At 36.9% G+C, this 24257-nt stretch overlaps 1 protein-coding gene across 1 annotated transcript in view; it reads left to right on the top strand.

Annotated features, from left to right (window-relative positions):
- Window positions 1–24257, top strand: part of CCDC148 (coiled-coil domain containing 148) — a 260420-nt gene that overhangs the window by 154645 nt on the left and 81518 nt on the right. Inside the window, exon 7 of the mRNA XM_049773125.1 lies at window positions 15078–15196. Within this exon, the coding sequence (XP_049629082.1) occupies window positions 15078–15196 (119 nt within the window). The remainder of the gene's footprint in view (window positions 1–15077; window positions 15197–24257) is intronic.

Genomic DNA, 24257 nt, shown 5'->3' with positions numbered 1-24257 from the left:
GATTTGATCCTGTGTGAGGCTTCATCCACAGAGGACTCCCCTCCCTTAGAGGCAAGTCAGCTCATCCAGAAAGGGCAGAGCCAGAGGAGTGTGCTGCCTGCATCATATAGCCAATAAATAACACCACAACACATAGAAAAACCCACAATACAAGTGTGACAATGGGGAAACAACGCAGGCCAGCATCAGACAGAGAGAAGGAAGATGATAATTCTGATGACCAGTTAATGACCGACCAACTAATCAACCTCTCAGATAAGGACTTTAGAGGAGCAATATGGAAGATGCTCAAAGACCTCAGAAAAACCATGGATAGAGTGGAACAGAACACTAATAATAATCAAGAAAATATGAAGACAGAAATTACAAAACTCCAAACTGAATTAACATGTCAACTAACAGGCCTGAAAAAATCAGTAAACAAAGTGAATGACAAAATGGATAAGCTCTGGGACAGGGTATCAGAAGCTGAGAATAGACTTGGTGCTGTGGAAGATGAGATACATAACAATTCCATACAGCAGGAGAGATTGGAAAAAAAAAACTTAAAGCAAATGAACAGACAATGGAAAAATTAGTCAAAGAATGGGAACAGATGAAAATAGAAGTCTATGATAAGATCAATAGAAACAACTTAAGAATCATTGGAGTCCCAGAGACCCAGGAAGAAAATTTCCAGGAAGAATCAACAGTCAAGAACATCATTAAAGAGAAACTTCCAGAGCTAAAGAATATATGTGATCAAATCCTGCATGCTCGAAGAGTACCAACCAAAAGAGACCCCAGACAAACCACCCCAAGACACATCCTAGTCACAATGACAAATCCCACAGATAGAGAAAGAATTCTGAAAACAGCAAGATCAAAAGGGGAAATTACATTCAAGCAAGCATCCTTGAGATTTAGGGCAGACCTGTTACCAGAAACACTAAAGGTCAGAAAGCATTGGTGGGATATTGTGACAAGACTGAATGAAATGAATGCTTCACCTAGAATACTGTACCCAGCAAAACTCACTTTCCGGTTTGAAGGAAGAATACATGGTTTCGCAGACAAAAAACAGCTCAGAAACTTTACAGACTCAAAACCAGTCTTAAGAGAAAAACTGAAAGACCTAATATAAGACAAGACTACCCAAAAGACACATCAAATTTTGATATAAAGATGGCATTACATCCCAGGACAATTCTTTCTCTCAACGTCAATGGACTAAATGCACCAGTTAAGAGACACAGAGTGGCTAAATGGATCAAAAAACTCAATCCAACCTTCTGCTGCCTACAAGAAACGCACCTGAATAGTCAGAACAAACATAGACTCAAAATAAAAGGCTGGAGAAAAGTTATCCAAGCAAACAACACCCATAAAAAAGCTGGAGTGGCCATACTAATATCAGATAATGCAAACCTTATACTCAGGAAGGTTGTAAGGGACAAAGATGGACATTTTATATTAATCAAGGGGTATGTAGAGCAGGAAGAAATAACTCTCCTAAACATATATGCACCGAATGAGGGGCCAGCAAAATATTTAATACAACTGTTGACAAATCTGAAAAATAATATCAATAACAACACAATTATTGTGGGGGACCTCAACACGGCTTTGTCAACACTGGATAGGTCAGCCAGACTGAAACACAACAAGAATATACTAGACCTGAGGAGAGAAATGCAAGAAAGAGGCCTAGTGGATATATATAGGACACTCCATCCCCAGAAACCTGGGTACACATTCTTCTCCAATGTACATGGGACATTCTCCAGGATACACTAAATGCTGGCACATAAGACATACCTCCATAATATCAAGAGAATAGAAATTTTGCAGACTACCTTCGCTGACCACAAGGCTCTGAAATTTTTGTGAATTCCAAAGGGACTCAGAAAAAAAACTTTAACACCTGGAAGTTAAACAGCCTCATACTCAATAACCAGTGGGATGAAATAATAATAACGAGATGAAATCAAGGAGGAAATCAAAAGGTTCCTGGAAACAAATGACAATAAAGACACAAACTATCAGAACATATGGGACACAGCAAAAGCAGTACAGAGAGGAAATTTATAGCTTTGCAAGCACACATCAGGAAGGAAGAAGGAGCTTACCTGAGTAGCTTAATGACACAGCTAGTAGAACTAGAAAGTGCTCAACAAAAGGACCCAAAAATAGGGAGAAGAAGGGAATAACATAGCTTCATCCCAGGAATGCAAGGATGGTTTAACATCCGTAAATCTATCAACATAATACACAACATCAACAACAAGAAAAATAAAAACCACATGATTATATCAATAGATGAAGAGAAAGCATTTGATAAGGTCCAACATACATTCTTGATCAAAACTTTCAGCAAGATGTGAATGGAAGGAACCTTTCTCAATATAGTTAAGGCCATCTACCACAAGCCAGTGGCAAATATTATCCTCAATGGAGAAAAACTAAAAGCCTTCCCTCTAAATTCTGGCACAAGACAAGGCTGTCCTCTCTCACCACTCCTATTCAATATAGCACTGGAAGTACTTGCTATAGCGATTAGGCAAGAAAAAGATATCAAGGCAATCCAGATAGGAAAAGAAGAAGTCAAGCTCTCACTGTTTGCAGATGACATGATACTCTACTTAAAAAACCCTAAAGACTCTACCAAAAAGCTTCTAGAAACAATAGACTCATAGAGCAAGGTGGCAGGCAACAAAATTAACACACAAAAGTCAATGGCCTTTCTATACACCAATAGTAATAAGGAAGAAATGGACATTAAGAAAACAAAAAAAAAAAAAAGAAAACAACCCCATTCACAATAGCACCACACAAACTCAAATATCTTGGAATCAACTTGACTAAAAATGTGAAGGACCTATACAAAGAAAACTATAAAACTCTGCTCCAAGAAATAAGAGAGGACACGCGGAAATGGAAGTGCATACCCTGCTCATGGATTGGCAGGATTAACATCATTAAAATGGCAATACTCCCGAAGGCATTATACAGATTTAATGCGATCCCTCTAAAGATACCAATGACATTCTTCAAAGAAGTGGATCAGGCAGTTTTGAAATTTGTTTTGAACAATAAACACCCTAGAATAGCTAAAGCAATCATTGGGAAAAAGAATACAGGAGGAATTACTTTCCCCAACTTTAAACTTTACTACAAAGTAATAATTATCAAAACAGCATGGTATTGGAATAAGGACAGGCCCCCAGATCAGTGGAATAGGCTTGAATACTCAGAAAATGTTCCCCAGACATACAATCACCTAATTTTTGATAAAGGAGCAGGAAATCCTAAATGGAGCAGGGAAAGCCTCTTCAACAAGTGGTGTTGGCACAACTGGATAGTCACTTGCAAAAAATTGAACTTAGACCCCCAGTTAACATCATGTACGAAGGTTAAATCCAAATGGATTAAAGACCTCGATATCAGACCCAAAATCATAAGATATATAGAACAACACATAGGCACTCCAGGACATTGAGACTACAGGCATCTTCAAGGAGGAAACTGCACTCTCCAAGCAAGTGAAAGTAGAGATTAACAGATGGGAATATATTAAGCTGAGAAGCTTCTGCACCTCAAAGGAAATAGTGCCCAGGATACAAGAGCCCCCCACTGAGTGGGAGAAACTAGTCACCCAATACCCATCAGATAAGGGGCTAATCTCCAAAATATACAAGGCACTGACAGAACTTTACAAGAAAAAAACATCTAACCCCATCAAAAAATGGGGAGAAGAAATGAACAGACACTTTGACAAAGAAGAAATACAAATGGCCAAAAGACACATGAAAAATGCTCCACATCACTAATCATCAGGGAGATGCAGATCAAAACAATGATGAGATACCACCTCACACCACAGAGAATGGCACACATCACAAAGAATGAGAATAAACAGTGTTGGCGGGGATGTGGAGAGAAAGGAACTCTTATTCACTGCTGGTGGGAATGCCGTCTAGTTCAACCTTTATGGAAAGCGATATGGAGATTCCTCCAAAAACTGGAAATCAAGCTCCCATACGATCCAGCTATATCACTCCTAGGAATATACCCTAGGAACACAAAAATACAATACAAAAACCCCTTCCTTACACCTATATTCATTGCAGCACTATTTACCATAGCAAGACTCTGGAAACAAGCAAAATGCCTTTGTACAGATGAATGGCTAAAGAAACAGTGGTACATATACACAATGGAATATTATGCAACTGTCAGGAGAGATGAAGTCATGAAATTTTCCTATACATAGATGTACACAGAATCTATTATGCTGAGTGAAATAAGTCAGAGAGAGAGAGAAAAATGCAGAATGATCTCACTCATCTATGGGTTTTAAGAAAAATGAAAGACATTCTTGCAATAATAATTTTCAGACACAAAAGAGAAAAGAGCTGGAAGTTCCAGCTCACCTCAGGAAGCTCACCACAAAAAGTGATGAGTTTAGTTAGAGAAATAACTACATTTTGAACTGTCCTAATAATGAGAATGTATGAGGGAAATGGAGAGCCTGTTTAGAGTACAGGCGGGGGTCTGGTGGGGAGGAGGGAGACTTGGGACATTGGTGATAGGAATCTTGCACTGGTGATTGGTGGTGTTGTTTACATGAGTGAAACCCAAACACAATCATGTATGTAATCAAAGTGTTTAAATAAAATAAAAAAAGTAAGATTAAAAAAAAAGAATATTCCTGTTGAGGGGGTGTAGCGATAGCATAGTAGTAGGGCATTTGCCTTGCATCAGCTTATCCAGGATAGACCTCGTTGGATTCCCCACCTTGGCGTCCCATATGGTCCCCCAAGCCAGGAAATTTCTGAGTGTATAGTCAGGAGTAACTCCTGAGCGTCACCGGTGTAGCTCAAAGACAATAAATAAATAAATAAATAAATAAATAAATAAATAAATAAGAATAATACTGGCTTAAGATGGAGGATAAATACAAGATAATACCACTTGAAACGTGATTGTTTCTATCGAAAGGCAATTAATAATACATCTACATTTTAGCTTATTTATTTAACTAGGTAGCATTATTTGAATATATTAAGAAAATTGTTAACTCATTACTCTGTTGGATTGACAGAGTTTTGAGGCTGTATACTGCCTGAGAGATAGAGAACTCCTATAGCCCACCTGCTCAGAAATGGGGTATATGCATTGGAATGTCCAAATGTATTTGGACTCTAGTGTGTCTAATTATCTTTGAGTTCAGAGGTCAGTCAGACATCAGATTTGGGAAATTTCTTCCAGTGGCTTGGGAGGAGGTTAGTGCACAGCTAAAGGGTCTGGGGTCCCACAATATATACTGGAATATGCAGTATCAGCTCCAGAAGGACAGATACTGTTCTGCAATTTTGAAGTTCATCATGGTAATTTGTGAAAACAATTGCTTTGAATCTATACAGTGCTTTGTGCAGGGTTATCATTCCAATGTTACCTTTTCCAATCCAGGAACATTGAATTTTTTCCATTCTCTTACGTTTTGTATTAATTTTTGACAAATATCTTTTGACTTTTAGGCTAATTTGATTACTAGGTACTTATTTTTTACACAATTGTATATGAGACTTAAAAAAATTTTCTCTATATCATTGCATAAAACATTCAATAGATGGGAAAGAGAGACAGTGCAGTATATGTCACTTTTTTTTTGGCATACAGCTGACCCAGTTTCAACACACAACACCACCTATGGTCTCCTGAGCCTGCATGGGGATTGATCCCTGAACAAAGTGTGTAAAGCATAAGCTGATCATTTTTGTATTTTGGGTGTGGCTCAATAACAAAAATAAATGCAATAAGAGATAGCTCAAATGGCTATGTGCATGCTTTGCACTTGAAGGTTCTAATTAAATTCCTGGCACCTCATTGTTTCTGAGTATTGCCAACACTGAACCAGGTATAATCTCCAAATATTGTCAGATGTCGCCCAAGTTCCCATTCCTTTAAAAAATGCAATAGATTTTTTGGCCGGAGCTGTAGCACAAGTGGTAAAGTGTCTGCCTTGCCTGGCTAGTCTAGGACGGACCGTGGTCCAGCCAGGAGTAACCCCTGAGCATTACTGGGTGTGATCAAAAAAAAAACAAAAAAACAAAAAAAGAAAAAAATGCAATAGAGTTTGTGTATTGATTTTATAATATAACACTCTAATGTACATGACCATTGTTTTTAGGAGACTTTTTTGTGGAGTCTCACTATGTGTTATATAATTCATATAAAATAGTAGGTTTTTTATTTAATTACTGTAATTTCATTTAATATAATTCCTTAATATATTTTCCATATCTTATTGCTATGGTTAAGACTTCTAATACTATGATGAATTGTAATTATGAGATTGTACATCTTTGTTTTGCTTATGATATAAAATGACACATTTTTAGTATTTTTGCATTGAGTATGATGTGAGTTTGTATAGATTTACTATATTGATATATTTCTTCTATCACCATTTTTTATTTTTATCATAAATAGGTGTTGAACTTCTTTAGCATTTGTTTTTAATCTTTTCTTTTGTTGATTTGGTATATCACATTAATTGAATTGAGTATGTTGAATCATTCTAACTTTGGGATAGATCACATTTGTTCCTGATATATGATACTTTTAATGCAGTGTTAAAATAAGTTTTCAATATTTAGGTATGCGGATCTTTGTATCTAGTAATGTTATTTTTGAGTCATGATTCTGTGTTTTAAGTACCAGGTTAGTGCTAGTCTCATAGACACTATTAATTTGATACTGTTTATATGATTTTCTAGAACAGCTTACATAGGACAGGTAACAAGTTCTCCTTGAAAGTTTGGAATAACTCACCACTGAAACTGTCTGAATGAGAGCTCTTGTAGAAAAGTTTGTGTACTATTAAGATTTGTGTGTTGGTAGTGGGTGCTGTTAAGGGATTCTGTTTCCCCCTCATTCAACCTTAGGGGGTTGTAAACTTCTAAAAGTTTGTTTATTTCTCTATTTATATAAAAACACTAAAGTTATCATTTAGGATATTTTGTTTTTATTTTAATTTTTTTTTAGTTTTTGGGCCACATCCAGTAATGATCAGGCGATATTCCTGGCTATGTGCTCAGAAATTGCTCTTGTTTTGGGAGATCATATGGGATACCAGGGGATCGAATCGTGCTATGTCCTAGGCTAGCTCGGGCAAGGCAGATATCTTACCGCTTGCACTACTGCTCCGGCCCCGGATGTTTTTATTTTTGCTATAACAGTTGTAGCTACTCTTCACCGACTTACTGAAGTAATTTATTTTTAACCACCAAAAGTTGGCTAAGAGAATCTGGAAACAACTCATATGCCCAACAACAAGAAACTATGGTACATATACACAATGGAATACTTAACAGCCATTAGGAAAAATGAAATAGTGTAATTTCTTATACATGGATGGACATGAGAACTATTATGCTGAGTAAAATGAGTCAAAGGGAGAGAGACACAGAATAGTCTCACTCATCTATGGGTTTTAAGAAAAATAAAAGACATTATTGTAATAATACCCAGAGACAATAGAGATGAGGGCTGGAAGAGTGGTGAGTGCAGTTAGAGAAACAACACTAACAACTATTATGACAATGGTAATGAGTGAGAGAAATAGAAGACCTGTCTCAAATACAAGCAGAGGGTTGGGGAGGAGGGAGATGAGGGGTATTGATGGTGAGAAAGCTGCACTGGTGAAGGTGGGGGTATTCTTTTCTATAACTGAAACCTGACTACAAACATGTTTGTAATTATGGTGCTTAAATAAAGATATTATTTTTAAAAAAACATGCTAAGGATTTTTAGTCTATTTTTTTAGAAAAACCAGTTCTTAGTTACAATGATATTTTGTATTAATTTTTATTTTAACATTATTTTTCTTATAATTTTCATTCCTTATATTTCTATGTTTTGCTTTTTTATTTTTCTAAATGTGAGTTTTAGTTATTTATTTGTACCTTTTTTTTTCTGGTAAATGTCTGTTTAACTATAAAATTTCAATCCTTGAGTGACTTTTTCTCTGTTCCATATGTTTGGAACATGATAATGCCTTCATTATTCTTTGTGTCCAGAATATCTTTACTTCCTCTTGGATTTATTCTTTGACCTAATGGCTGCTCAATAAAAATCATATTTAATTTCCAAACATTTAAAAATTTTACAATATCTTTTCTATGACTTATTTTTACCTTCAGAGCATTTTAGTCTGAAAAAAATTACTTGATAATGATTTCACCTTTATGATGCTATGGACACCTATTTTGTTTCCCAGCATATAGTTTACTCATATATAGTACCAGATATAATGAAGTATCAGAGATATTCACCTGCATTAACTATTAATTGACTAAGATGAAAGATTAGAAAGGACTTGATCTTGTAGACAGGTACCACTCAAATAATAGCATAGTGTTGTAATTTCCTACCCACATTTTATTGCTGTTAATACCTGTTTTCGTGATCATTAATAGTTGCTTTGTATATTTTGATAATCCTTCATGTGTTGTATTTGTTAATGAGTTTTTAGTTTTTGTTATAATAATTATTGGATTTTTTAGTAAGAGCAACCCCTTTCTTTATTAACATTTTTTTTTGTTTTAGTTTAAAGTCTATCTTGTCTGATATATTAACTTTATTCTTATTTATTTTCTTGGGAAACAGGTTTTGGCTAGTCAGTAGCTATTCCTAGATCTTAACTCAGGAGTGACCCCTGGTGGTCCTTGGGAAACCATAGAGAGTGCCAGGGTTCTATACTAGGCTCTTTGCATTGCAAGCCAACCACCTATTCTACCTCTCTACTTTCTTTATACTTCTTAATTATTTTTAAAATTATTTTTGATAATTTCACCTGCAAGAAATTCTTCATATTCTTTAATTTTCTGCCAAACTCTTCTATTTGTCTGTTGTTTTGTTTTGGTTACTATTCTTTAGTGATTTCTGATTGAAATGTTTTCACTTCTTTTTCTTTCTTGATGCTTTCCTATATTTTTCAAAGTTCAGTGAATATCCTGCCATTGTTGTTTTAAAATTTTTTATCACTCTTTATCAGTACTTGTATGCTTGGGGTCCTCTCTAAGCTTTCATATTTGGTCAATTAATGCAGGTTAATTTCCCTATTACTTTATTGTTTCTGGTACAATTTATGGAATTATAGTAAGGATCTAGTTTTGTACAGGTCTGGTGGAAATCTGAAGTTTGTGTTCATTAATGATAAGTGAGGCTCTAATTTTGCGTTTGTCTGAACAACTTATGGGAATTTGTGCTCACAAACTTACTGCATCAGCTGTGGACCTAAAGAAAGACCATTCAGTGCAATATCCCAGAGTTTATAATTTTGGGAGGGGGGGTCACACCTGGCAGCGCTTAGGGGTCGCTCCTGGCTTCACACTCAGAAATCACTCCTGGCAGGCACTGGAGACCATATGGGATGCCAGGATTCGAACCAATGACCTTCTGCATGAAAGGCAAACACCTTACTTCCATGCTATCTCTCTGGCCCCAGAGTTTATAATTTTTGATGGTTAAAGTGGCTCTGGGGCTGATGTTCAACAGGCTTGATGTACAATAATTTCTCATTTTCAGAGCACATAATAACAACTATTACAAAATGACCTGGGACTACTAGGGTAATTGCATTAACCAGTGCCTGGTGGCTTCAAGCAGATCTGGGAAACACCCTATGCAACAGTTCTAAGCTTGATCTGGTCTGGGATCCAAATTTTCAGAATAAACATGGGTATAGTAAACAATGGTAGAACTCTTGTTGGCCTGTCTTGGTACCTTCAAACCCTTTCTAGTTGTAGGCATTTATTTCTCTGTCTGCAGTCAGTTAAATGTGAATTCAGAAACTGGTATTGTTTTCTCTGAGGTAGGTAAGTGCCACTCAGATTGTCAATACTCTTTTCTTGGCTTGGAAAAAAAAATTGCTCTTGGAAAGTTGATGAGAACTGGAGGTTCCCTGTAAAGTTACAGAGGGTCACTGAGATGTTGCTTGCTGTCACATCCCTAAATATCTTGTCCAATTTAGCTCTTGCCTCCAGATCAAGTATTGTAAAAGCAGAACTGTATATCTAGGGCACTATATTTTCTCAGTATAAGTTTCCTGGCATTAGCAATTTATGCTCCAGCCTACCCTTCTCTAGTAAGAATTACATGCCTTAATTTCAAGTTCTCTTCAACATCCTTGTTTTATAGATTGGCTCTTCTCTCAGAGATGATGGGAGAAATAGGTCATTTGGTGCCTAGAATTGAACCCAGGTTAGGTACATAGGTATTAATCCTTGTACTATCTTCTAGTCCTACATTTTATTTAATTTTTTTAGGAGATCACACCTGACAGTGCCCAGAGAGGATTACACCTGAAAGAACTCAGAGCCCACTCTCACTTGGGTGCTCAGTGGTCATTTGCAGTAGTACTCAAGAGAACATGGATTTCTGGGGATGAACTGAAGTCTAGGTCTCCTAAATACAAGCTTGTACTCATTCCACTGAACTCTATTTTCAACCCAATTAGTAGAGTTTTTAATAGGAAACAGATTGAAAGGCTTCAAAACTAAGCCAGAATATTCTGGAAAATAAAGTTAAATTTTGGGAGGGTCATATATCTAGACAGAGATTGCTTCCTAAGTTTTACTTTATTGATTTAATTTTACCAATATTTTAAAAATGTAATATGAGTAAAGAAGAACATCCAGTAAAATCAAATACTAAAGAATAAGAGATACCCTGAAAACCTACTTTGAATATCATAAAAATATTTGAAGAAAAATAATTTGAAAAATAAGATGGAATCTTAATTTTATTTTATTTTAAGGCATTTTTAATAATAAGCCCTATGATTGCAAACATGTTTATAGCTGGGTTTCAGTTATGGAAAAGAATACCCCCCCTTTACCAGTGCTACCTTCCCACCACCAATGCCCCCCTCTTCACCCTCCTTTGCCCCCTGCTTGTATTTGAGACGGGCATTTTATTTCTCTCACTCATTACCGTTGTCATAATAGTTGTTAGTGTAGTTATTTCTTTAATTGCACTCACCAGTCTTTGTGGTAAGCTTCATATCATGGGCCGGTCCTTTCAGCCCTCATCTCTGTTGTCTCTGGGTATCATTACAATACTATTTTAAGGCTTTTTTTTTTTTTCAATCATTGGCTTTTTTATTTTAAGGAAATTTAGGTTTTTTTCATAAATGTTTTTGTGATTTTAATTTTATCTTCAAAATGTATGTTTTATCCCCAGCTCAATACCAAAGAGCCAATATTTTCCCCAATAGAGTATTTTAGATTCTCTTCATTCTAAAAACCACTCCATACTTTTGGGATCTTTAGTTCTGCTGTGTCAGTGTCTAAAGCTTTGATTTTAGTTCTTTGTTTCTTTGTATACTACATATGGGTGAAATGATATAACATTTAAAGACAAACTTAACATTTAACTCACCGTTTACTCTACATTTCTGATCCCTCTATCACTGATATATTACAAAATTCTTTTAAAAAGACTATAAAGCATTGAGTTTTATATCTGTGTCTTAATGTATTTCCTAAGTGGTTAGTTAAATATCCTCAATCTTAACTTTCATTTTAAGCTTGCAAAGCCAGTGTATGTCTTGATATATACTTCTTTCTCTTACTCATTGATGAGAAATGAATAGAAGTCTCCTTGGGGAAGAAATTGATTCACTCTTTACCATTCTGCAAATAAAATAGCTGGCCTGTTTCCCATTCACAACTTTGTTATTCTTGAACAAGAGACCAGACCAATTAAATTTCAGTATGTATCAGGCATGATACAATGAATAGGGATAAAAAGATGAATTGTTTAGATGGGAGACTTGGGACATTGGTGATGGGAATGTTGCACTGGTGATGGGTGGTGTTCTTTACATGACTGAAACCCAAACACAATCATGTATGTAATCAAGGTGTTTAAATAAAAAATTTTAAAAAATTTCCAAGTTATGACCTAAGAGCGGGTTATCCTACCTTATCAGCTAACAATAAGACAAAATCAGAAGACTTGTCACCCTTTGGTAGGTCCAAAAGCCAAAATCGCGATTTACTGATGACTGGCTGCTAGAACCATGGCCAGACTGTATATATCTTGGGACCAATAAGAAAAGCCCTAGTCTAGGGTTTGAACTACGACCTGCACAACAACCATGATCCCCAGTTCCAAAGGTCTGGCAGAGACAATTGCAATGGAATGGGGCTTCTGGAAACACAATGAAAGACGCTATACTAGGTGCCATCCTAGGATCAGTGCAAAGACCAAGACCACCAATGACAGAAGATGGATTAAAATGACACTGAGGGAACAGAACTTCTAGAACTCTCTCTTTAATCATATTTTGTCTGGTTGATTTTACCATTTTGATTACTACATTTTTTGGTGTAGTTTTGTTTGAATTTATTTTGTTTAGTACTTTTTGTGTCTCTTAAATCTCTGTAGGAGCTTCTCTCCAGAGATCAGGAAAGTTTTTGGTATTTATATCTTCTACAGTCCATTCTTCCCATTCCCTTTTTCCTCTTCTGGTATTCCTATTATGTGAAGATTATTTCTCGTATGATTATCTATCACAAATCTTACACTCTCTCCTATTCACTTATCAATCTTTTCTTTTGTCACTTCATTCTTGGTGATGGTCAATATTATGTCGCCAGGATCACTGATATAGTATTCCACAAGTTGAACTCTGTTATTATGGCTGGCTATTGTATTTTAACTCCTTAAATTCTGTTGTTTCGGCTCTCTTTGATTCTCTGGACCAGTTTATATTTCAGCGGTTGAATTGTTCCTCCAACGATTGCCTTATTTTTCATGGAGCATTGTTTAAGTTCTTCACTCCAATGAGGATTGAGATTGTTTGTTTCTTTGTTTTGTTTTATGAGCTCGATGATTTGTCAGGACTAGAGTCTCTGTCTACCAGAGCATGTGAAATCTTTAATTTCTCCATTTTTTCAGGGGGGATCACTCAGAGGTGCTCAGGAGTTACTTCTGGTTCTTCACTCAAAAATTACTCCAGGCAATCTCAAGGGACCACATGGGACGCCAGGATTCAAACCCCGGCTGGCCACATACAGGGCAAATGCTCTACCTGCTGTTCTATTTTTCCAGTCTATTTCTTCATTTTTTAAGGCCTTGTAGGTGCAATAATTTGAGATTCAGATTCCCTATTGTCTGAGATCTAAACTGCTTCTTTGTATTTAAGCACAATGTTATTCTCTATAGCCTATTAATTTAGCAATGTTAATGCTCTAACATGCTATTTCAAGCAGTGTCAATAACAATCAGGGGTTGGTCAAGAAATTGTGTCCAGAAAGATGACTAACTTCCCTCCAAGATCAATGTCAGGAATAAACAAGAGTTATTGAGCTGATGGAACTTAGGAAATTAGTACAATATCTGTTCTATTTGTAATTGTTTTTGAAGTAGCCTTATTTATTTATTTTTTTTTTGGTTTTTGGGCCACACCCGTTTGATGCTCAGGGGTTATTCTTGGCTATGTGCTCAGAAATCGCCCCTGGCTTGGGGGGACCATATGGGACGCCGGGGGATCGAACCGCGGTCCATTCCTTGGCTAGCGCTTGTAAGGCAGACACCTTACCTCTAGCGCCACCTTCCCGGCCCCCTAGTTGTTAAAATGTGTATTTATTGGAAAATAGGTAATATAGAAGAGTGTAAAGATAAGATAAAGATAAAATCTCCAGAGGAAGATATTATAACAATGTTAACACTTTCGTTTTCTGATTATCTAATAAAAAGCCTTGACATTTCTCCATTAGGACTCTAAAATTACCTTAGCACTCTCTCTTTTTTTTTTTTATCCAGTTATTTTTCTAGTTTAATCTCTATCTCTTTAACTTGAGGCCTCTATCATCTATAGAATTAATCCAGTTATATCATTGAGCATTGAAAAGATGTGACTACAGTGTCTACAGGTCCTGCTAGATATGTCCATGGCATTTAAGATCCTTGGGTTCAGAGACCATGCTGCTAGGGTAAGTTAAGAAACTATTTAGCTTAGCCTCGCATTCTGTGTGAAGCTAAGCCATCTTCCAGATGCCCTGGGGACAGACATTCACTATAGTTCCTCAGTAAGTTAGTGTTCTTTACCAGCAAGATCCAATTTCTCAATGCAGGCACAAAATGACAGGTTAGAGTGGCTGAATAGTCCTCTGGGGGAATACACATTATCATGAAATAGGGAACCTCCAAATAACATATGTGTTCTGGTTTTCTCACCTTATCTGTATTTTTAGAGAAGAGAAGTAAAACTAACCAAGTAGAACAAAGCTATTACCCTTTTCTTTAGCTTAAATAAATTTGTCCTTAATTTTACTACATAAGTCAGAACTACTTGATATCAGAACTCTGCATTTTTTCTTTTCTTCCTTCCTCCAACCTATCTCCTGCCACTTCCCCAGAAGCATAAAGCTTTCAACATGTGACTGTCCATTAGCATAAATAAACTCATGCCTTTAAAGTAAAAACAGTCTGAGTACTATATTTGTTAAAGTTTGAATTATCCTAAGAGGATAAAATTATTCTGAAGTAACAAGTAGATCATGCAGTTTAGAAACAATAACATACTTTTATTGTGGCTCACTATAGCTGAATATTTTAGCCACAGATTAAAACCTTGCATCTCAGGACATTATATTTCTACTTCAGAAAGTATTAAACTATGCAGTTTCTCAAGGCGCATACTTTTTTTTTTTTTTTGGTTTTTGGGCCACACCCGGTAATGCTCAGGGGTTACTCCTGGCTATGTGCTCAGAAGTCGCTCCTGGCTTGGGGGACCATATGGGACACCGGGGGATCGAACCGCAGTCCGTCCAAGGCTAGCGCAGGCAAGGCAGGCACCTTACCTTTAGCGCCACCGCCCGGCCCCAAGGCGCATACTTTTGTGTTTTTATTTATTTTTCTGTTGTCAATATCTTATAGACATATCTAAGACACAAAAAAAGATGAAGTGCCAATTTATATTCAATCATTGCTATATAAATCTGTAAATAGCAGGGTTATAATTTTTCTTCTCATTTGATCCACATTTGTTAATATAAATTTTATATAAAATTTTACAATAGATAAGAAAATACTGGGCCAAAAAGGAACAGAAGTGGCAAGAAATGGAAATGAGAGATCTTCGGCGTCTAGAAGAACTGAAGAAAGTAATGGCTGAGCAGTCAGTAAAAGATAGAGAAAGGTAAAAGAAAAATGGGAGGTAATGGAGGTGGTAAATAGTCTTCTGTTATTAGGAGACCCTTCTCCAAAGAAAAAAATTTTCCCTGCTTATAGATCATTATAATATTTATACTCACAAATGGATAAGTATACTTAATTATATATTTTCCTTTGCTTCATGGTTGTTGCCACTGTTGTTGTGATATGTGACTTTGGTGCCTTCTCTAACCTGAATGCAGTGTTTTGGAGATTGCATATTTGTTGTGGTGCCAGGTATCACACCATAGTCACACACACACACACACACGCGCGCGCGCGCGTGTGTATGTGTGCTATCACAATTACACTCAGATATGGGTAATGCTGGGGGTTGAATGTCTGGCCTCATGCCTGCAAGGCAGGTGCTCTACCTCTGAATCATCCCTACGTCTCTTTATAAAGTATTTTAAACTCTCATATTTACATGAGAATCTCTAAATCCCAGCTCAAGTCCCTGCAGAGAATTTTATAGTATTTGGTGGCATACTGGATGTATGAGATAATACCAGTTGCTGCTTTAATTTAATATTTGACACAGAAGAGGAAAACCTTTACTCAAATAAGAGAGACCCATTGATCGTGGTTGAACTGAGGAAACACAATATGCTATATATATTATATGGGATTCATGATATGGCATACTTAAGATTTACCCTGTGTAGAAAAAAAACAATGACTTCCTAGAACTGTATGATTTTAGATTAAAAATAATATTTCAATTAGCACACACTAAGACATAAGTTATTTTCCCCAGGTTTGTTTATGTATATAACATTATAAGGCAGAAAAAATGTCACACTAAAAGAGAAGGTTTAAGATAGAGAATTTTTTTGGGGGGGGGTTTGGGACACACCCGGCGATGCTCAGGGGTTACTCCTGGCTGTCTGCTCAGAAATAGCTCCTGGCAGGCACGGGGAACCATATGGGACACCGGGATTTGAACCAACCACCTTAGGTCCTGGATCGGCTGCTTGCAAAGCAAATGCCGCTGTGCTATCTCTCCGGGCCCTAGATAGAGAATTCTTAATTTAATTTTGGTTTTTATGCCACCCCTGGCAGTGATGAGGGTTTACTTGTTCTGTATTCAGGGATAACTACAGGCATTGGTCAGAGGGATTACTGGAGTGCTTGGGATTAAACTAGGCTCAGGTTGTGTACAACGCAAGTGCTCTACCCACTATGTATCTTGATAACTGCAAGAATTCTTTTTTTTTGGGGGGGGGGGCACACCCGGTGGTGCTCAGGGGTTACTCCTGGCTGTCTGCTCATAAATAGCTCCTGGCAGGCACGGGGGACCATATGGGACACTGGGATTCAAACTAACCACCTTTGGTCCTCGATCAGCTGCTTGCAAGGCAAACGCCCCTGTGCTATCTCTCCGGGCCCGATAACTCCAAGAATTCTTAATTTTAATTCTTAATTTTAATCTCATCTATATCAAGGAATAAAGATAACTTTAAAGAATATCTTTAGGGTTTGAACTATGACCTGCACAATAATCATGATCCCCAGTCCCAAAGGTCCAGCAGAGACAATTGTAACGGAATGGGGCTTCTGGAAGCACAAAGAAAGACGCTATCCTAGGTGCCACCCTAGGTTCAGTGCAAAGACCAAGATCACCAACCACAGAAGATGGATTAAAATGACACTGAGGTAACAGAACCTCTAGAACCATAAAGACTGACTTCATCATAAGTCCCACCTCAGTATCTGTGCAGATACTGAGACCTCTAAACACAGAGCAGAAGTCTTCCACACACCAAAAAAAAAAAAAAAAACCACCACCAGGAAAGTAAATGATCCTGAGCAAAGTCTAGAGTTGATCCCATGACAGTATGCTCCAAGGATGGAGAAACCCCATATTTCTTAGGCCAAGGGAATTCCTTTTCGAATGACCCCAATATTTATTGTGCCAGGGCAGGAGGAAAAAAACAAAAATACAAAAAGCACAAAACCTTGGTTATTTATATATATATATATTTTTTACCTTCATTTATTATTGTTATTATTATTTTTATTTACCTATCTATTTTGGTTGATTTCTCTGTTTGGGTGTGATTCTTAAAATTGTTGTCCCCAATTATACTTATTTTTTTCTTTTCCTTTCTTTTCTTTCGTTATGTGCTATGCCATGTTTCTCATTTCAAGACCATGGCGTGTTTTTTGTTTGTTTGTTTGTTTTTGTTTGTTTTGTTTTGTTTTTTAGTCTGTTTTTTTGTGGTGCTTATCGATATAGCTGGAGCCCTCACTGGATATTTGACACTTCTTTTGGTACTGGTGGAGTGTTTCACCTTCTTTTTCTCCTTCATCTCCCAAATCGATGATGAGAGCCTCTAGAAGGATTCCGCCCATTTTCGGGGTATTAGACTCTTACCCCAGTTTATTTATTTTCTCTTTTTCAGGCAAAACCACACAACTTGAACTAGCTAGTCCTGCCTCCAGTTAGAGGGGGAAATAAGGGAGGCATCAAGACCAAACAGGTGCAAGACTACTAAGTAGTAGGTTAGATACAGAGGGGACCACATATTCTAGCCGCCCTGGGGTGAGGGAAGAGGAAATGGGAGGTAGGACAAAAACGGAGGTGTAGGGAGGACAATTTGGTGATGGGAATCCCCCCTGATTTTATGTAAATATGTACCTATAATATTATTGTCAACAATATGTAAGCCACTATGATCAAAATAAAAATTATAATAAAAAAAAGAAGAAAAAAATAAAGTCAGTCCTAATGCACCAAAAAAAAAAAAAAAGAGAAAAAAGAATATCTTAGGGCTGAATAAGGAAACAAATTTGCTATGGAGAAAATTTCTTTGAAAAGGGATGACCCTCTCTGATTCTACCTCTTTATAGTTAGGGAGTGGCAAGCAGGAAGCACCATGTGTGAGTGCAAGAGATGAAAACTGGGGGCCGGAGAGATGGCATGGAGGTTGGGCGTTTGCCTTGAATGCAGAAGGACGGTGCTTCAAATCCCGGCATCCCATATGGTCCCCCGAAGCTGCCAGGAGCGATTTCTGAGCATAAAGCCAGGAGCAACCCCTGAGCGCTGCCGGGTATGACTCAAAAATTTAAAAAACAAAAGAGAGAGAGAGAGAGAGAGAGAGAGAGAGAGAGAGAGAGAGAGAGAGATATGAAAACTAGACCTTAAATTATGAGACACATACATGACTCATTAGTGACCCTGGAGGTGTTTCTGAACTTGGTAAGAATTGTTCATGAATGTTCCACTGTAATTCTATGATGTGTCTCCATAACAGCTGCAATAAGCCTGTGGCAATAGATGCTAAGCACTGGAGCCAGGAATGAAAATCCCCTCTTCTTTAATGTCTGTTTCTACAGCACCCTTTTCTGATATAATTTAATGTTGTGGCAGCTGCAAGGGAGAAATAGTTGCAGGGTCATGTTCCATTTTCAGAGTAGACCATGAATGGGGAGATTTGGAACTGAGAGTCAAGGTATTAGTAATTGGTAAAGTTAGCTAGGTTACTTTGATCTACATTAATTTTATTTTCACTTTCACATACATGAAATTTTAACTTTCACATACATGAAGAATGTGTATCTCATGCTTACCTAATGTTTCCTTTTAGGGTTAGTCAAGGTGAAAAAAATTATTCAGAATTCCATTTCACTCAATTTTATTGTGAATCTATACATATAAAATAGTTCATTATTTTCCCCTTTCATTTTATAAAAAATTAGAGATAATCATCATTTTATACTACAAAGATTCTTTGTGACCCATGGGGAAGTTATCAAACTACAGTCAGCAAACTTAAAAAAGTAAATTCAGAATTCCACGTAGATATCATATAATTTTATTTTTACTTGAATCACCATACCATGCAATTATTAATGATTTGGGGAAATAAAATTCATATACTTTTCTGGTATCAGGATTTTAGGTTTGGCTTTAATCTATTACTGAAGAAATCAAGAATATAGCAAAGTCAGGGCTTAATGTTAAGAGGTAACACAATCAAGTAAAGTTTTTACAAAAAAGTAAAACAAACACAAATCAAGAGAGAAAAGTATAGAAAAAGAAGACGAGGTCCTGGTTAGAGGCAAGGACCCAGAAACTTAGGCATTTAAGGGCAGGTTTAAAGGTGAAGATCTAGAGGCTCGTTGACAATTTGAAACTGTGTTGTAAAAAAGAGAGTTCCAAATATTAAAAAGGGGAAACAATACATGTGAGGTCTCTATATCTTGGAGACAGGCTCCTAATAGAATTTTCCTTTTGAGCAGAAAGTTTCTTTGATTATAAAGCCATTTCAGTCTTTTCCTTCCTGTTCCAATAATTATCAAGATTAGCTGATTCAGAACTCCAATTGAAAAGAAGAAAAGGAAAACCAAATTCATTTGCATTACGTAAGAGGGACAGAATAGGCATATTGTAACAGTGGGAAAAAAAATAGTACAGGAGACCAGGATTTTAGTCTTGATTCTTTGACTAATGACCTGGAGAAGAGACATTCATTTAGTTTCTACAAGGCTCTATTTTGTCCTTTGTAAAACTGAACTGGATAATTTTTTGAGAGAAAACTCAAGGGTCTGTGATCTGTATTTTCAATTTATGTGAAATGTCATAAATCCAGCTAATTATGAACTAAGACCTTGCATGCCAAAGACTGGGGGAGTCAGTTGAAGACTTACAATAGCAGTATGTATAGATAAATGATTTGCAAAAAGGGGGTTACTTATTAGTTAAATAACCAAATGAGGCTCTTTAAGGATTTGGTGTTTTATAAATACTGCTGAATTTTACATCTGACAAGAACCAGAAATTATATGCCCTTATAACCATCTATGAAATTTGGATGATGGGTCATTGCATTCTTGTTTACTACAGAAATGTCATTTATAAACTTTGAATTAGTCAACATCTGGTTGAGGACACTTCCTGGCTTTAGATTGATGCCTTCTTATCTTCTCCACCTTAGAGTGGAGAGAGATTAAAAGAAAGATTTCTGGTGTCTCTTTTAATAATGGTAGAAATCTATTCATGAGGGATAGCACTATGACCTCATTGAAATCATATGATCTTTTAAAGGCCTGAGCTCCAAATACTGTCACATGATAAGGACCTCACTCTGATCATTTTGACTATTTTAATCCAGTATGGAACAACCACATATATAAAAATAAGAATTGAAGTGCATACCAAGTATGTATTTACCAGTAGTTCTTATTTATTTTTACTATTAGCAAGTAGTTATATTAACTTCATATTGGTAAAAGAATTAGAACCCATATCAACAATAATGTAAATAAGGGCCCGGAGAGATAGCACAGCAGTGTTTGCCTTGCAAGCAGCCAATCCAGGACCAAAGGTGGTTGGTTTGAATCCCAGTGTCCCATATGGTTCCCCGTGCCTGCCAGGAGCTATTTCTGAGCAGACAGCCAGGAGTAACCCCTGAGCACCGCCAGGTGTAGCCCAAAACCCAAAAACAAACAAACAAACAAACAAACAAAAACAATAATGTAAATAATATCTCCACTTCTGACCCGAATTTTTGCCTGAAAAAAAAAAAAAAGATAAAATGGTACATCATTCTCTGCCTTTAGATCAAGTATTACTTTGGAAAAGCACTAACTTCAAATATATACTATCCCTAAACATACCTATTAATTACTTAAAATACTATATATTGTCCATGTTTCTTCTAAAGTTTAGCTCTGTAAGTCATCTGAAATTTATTTTCATAAATGCTGTGAGTTGAGGGTCTGGCTATAGTTTATGTTGATAGTTCACTATCTCTGCACCAATTATTTAATGATTCATCTTTAACCACATGTTAGAAAAAATATATATATATAGATTCTAATTATGCTTCTATATCCATATGGACTCTCTTTGTGCAGAAATTTTATTAAGGAATGTTTATTTATGTACAAACCAAATTTAACTGTTAATCTAAAAACTTATTTCTAGATTGGTTCTTCAATTTTTTTCTTCTCTGGGATTTTTAAAGAAAATATATTATTGTAATATGGAGAATAATTGATGATTAAGAAATAATTTTTTTTTTGTTTTTTGAGTCACACCTGGCAGTGCTCAGGGGTTACTCCTGGCTCTATGCTCAGAAATAGCTCCTGGCAGGCTCAGGGGATCATATGGGATGCTGGAATTCGAACCAATGACCTTCTGCATGAAAGGCAAACGATTTACTTCCATGCTATCTCTCAGGACCCTAAGAAATAAATTGTATCTTTTCTTCAGCAAGTGAGAAAAAGTTCTAAACTAGGAGGTAGCTGTGGAAATATAAAGTTTCTATTTTAAAAATGGACAGATGTGGTCCCAAGCAATAGTACAGTGAGTAGGGCCTTACATGCAGCTGACCAAAGTTAGATTCCCTGGCATCCCATATGGTCCCACACACCCTGCCAGGAGTGATTCCTGCTTTCAGAGTCAGGAGTAACCTCTGAGCACAACCTGGTCCAAAAAAAAAAAAAAAAAAAAAAAGAAAAAAAGAAAAACAAAAACAAAAAAGACATGACAAATGTTTATGAAGTATTAAGATCAGGAAATATATGTGATTCATTTCCTGAAGATGAAATTGAAGGGAAGAAACATGACTGTAAGTACAATTGAACTTTTAACATCTTATTAAGTTAAAACATTGTTTTATATATATTTTTAATTTTCTAATAATTTAATTTGGTACCAGGTCTTTTATCCCTGTTTATTTTCAGGTATATTCTATAGGCTTGAAATCTGTTTTATGTGTGTGTGGGGGTGGGGGTGTTTGGCCCACACCCAGCGATGCACAGTGGGTATTCCTGGCTCTGTGCTCAGGAATTACTCTGGGCAATGCATGGGACACCATCTGGGATGGCAGGGATCAAAACTGGGTTGTCTGTGTGCAAAGCAAATGCCTTAACTGCTGTATTATTGCTCTGGCCCTGAAATATGTTCATATTAGGTAATATCTGATGAGTTTAATTTTTTGTCCAAATAACAAAATCATAGATATTGGGTAATTGTAAAGACAATATCGCTGATAGTTTTTTCATTTTTTCTACATTTTTACCTATTAGGTTTTTGATATAAATATACATAATTCAGTATGGGTTTTCTTGATGCCATTAATACTGACCTTTATCTTTTTTAAATATTAAAACCTGTGCCATTGAAATAATATATATTATAATATATGATGATACATGTATCATTATGATAACATAATATAATATATCACAAATAACTTTGTTTTAAATGGACATTTCATTGATTTATTGAATCTATAAGATGTGTGCAACAATTGCTCTATTTCAGGTTTAAATATCAGTTCTATTTATTAATTTCTGATCCTAATTCCCAGTCCCACATGACCACTATTCTATTTCTGGAAGTCACTTTGGTAATGCCTCTGCTAATTCTGATCTTTGGTTTTTTTTTTTTTTGTGTGTGTTTTTTTTTTGGTTTTTCGGGCCACACCCGTTTGATGATCAGGGGTTACTCCTGGCTAAGCGCTCAGAAATTGCCCCTGGCTTGGGGGGACCATATGGGACGCCGGGGGATCGAACTGAGGTCCTTCCTTGGCTAGCGCTTGCAAGGCAGACACCTTACCTTTAGCGCCACCTGGCTGGCCCCATAATTCTGATCTTTGTTAATAGCTTCTAGCATAAGAATGTGATTGCTGGGGCTGGAGCGATAGCACAGCGGTAGGTCATTTGCCTTGTACGCAGCAGAACAAGGATGGACCTGGTTTGATCCACGAATTCCCATATGGTCTCCCAATTCAGTAGTGATTTATGAGCACATAGCCAGATGTAACCCTGAGCATCACCAGGTTAAACCCCCAAAACAAACAAGCAAACAAACAAAAAGAATGTGATTGGTTTACTAAGAATTTTGGATACCCTTCCATCCCCGAGGTCAATGTTCAGAACCCTAGGAATATCACGCCGGTGCAGTGGCTCTAAAGCCTAGGACGGACCGCGGTTCGATCCCCTGGCGTCCCATACAGTTCCCCCAAGCCAGGAGCGACTTCTGAGCGCATAGCCAGGAGTAACCCTTGAGCGTCACCGGGTGTGGCCCAAAAACCAAAAGAAAAAAAAGAAAGAAATATCATCTCTCTGCTGCTTATATCCCAGAGCAGAACTTCTGCATGTCAGACTTCCTTTCCAGATTACAGTTTGTTTCTTCATGGAGAGTCATCTCTATCTCTACTCCATCTCAAAATTTATAGAAATATTGTTCAATGAAGTGTCAAGCAAGATACTGTGATTAATCCAAATTTTGGTGTAGGCTTGGGGAGAGATGACATCTGTAGGACTCAAAGGACACTTCTGGCTGCTTGCTTAGGAATTGCTCTTGGTAGTGATCAAGGGACTAAGCAGTGTCAAACCAAGGCCTCTGTTTACAAAGCATGTGATTAATCTATCAAACTACCTGCCCTCCTGTGTATAAAAGTTTTCCTCAATCATGGGAGAATGGGAGAACCATAGGAGATAAATTTTAATGTCTAGAGAATGTTTTTTTTTTTTTTTGAAATTCGGGGTTTAGAGGTTTGGGGTTGTGGTTCAGTGGAAGAGCACTTCCTTTTTAATTGTGAGGGTTTGGGTTCCTGGCACATATATGCTACCAGCATCCACACTCCTACACCCAAAACAATATTCAAGAATTTGGGGTCAGGGATATGACTCTGTGATCGAATGCCTTACATAGGTGAAGTTCTTTTTTTTTTTTTTTTTTTGGTTTTTGGGCCATACCCGGTGTTGCTCAGAGGTTACTCCTGGCTGTCTGCTCAGAAATAGCTCCTGGCAGGCACAGGGGACCATATGGGACACCGGGATTCGAACCAGCCACCTTTGGTCCTGGATCGGCTGCTTGCAAGGCAAACGCCACTGTGCTATCTCTCCGGGCCCACATAGGTGAAGTTCTGCATTCAATTCAAATTTGCAGTGAGGTCAAGTACTTAACACACACTACTGCCAAATGTTTGAAAAATTGTAACTAATCTTAATTTGTTTTAGTCCAGTTTTTGTGTAGAGTATTTTATAAAAGGGCATTTTCATCAATATCTTTATTTAAGCACCATGGT

Source organism: Suncus etruscus, chromosome 5 (assembly GCF_024139225.1).
Source record: "Suncus etruscus isolate mSunEtr1 chromosome 5, mSunEtr1.pri.cur, whole genome shotgun sequence".
In the NCBI taxonomy this organism is placed as follows: domain Eukaryota; kingdom Metazoa; phylum Chordata; class Mammalia; order Eulipotyphla; family Soricidae; genus Suncus; species Suncus etruscus.
The sequence above is the reverse complement of the archived record's forward strand: the minus strand, read 5'-3'. Positions and strand labels throughout refer to the sequence as shown.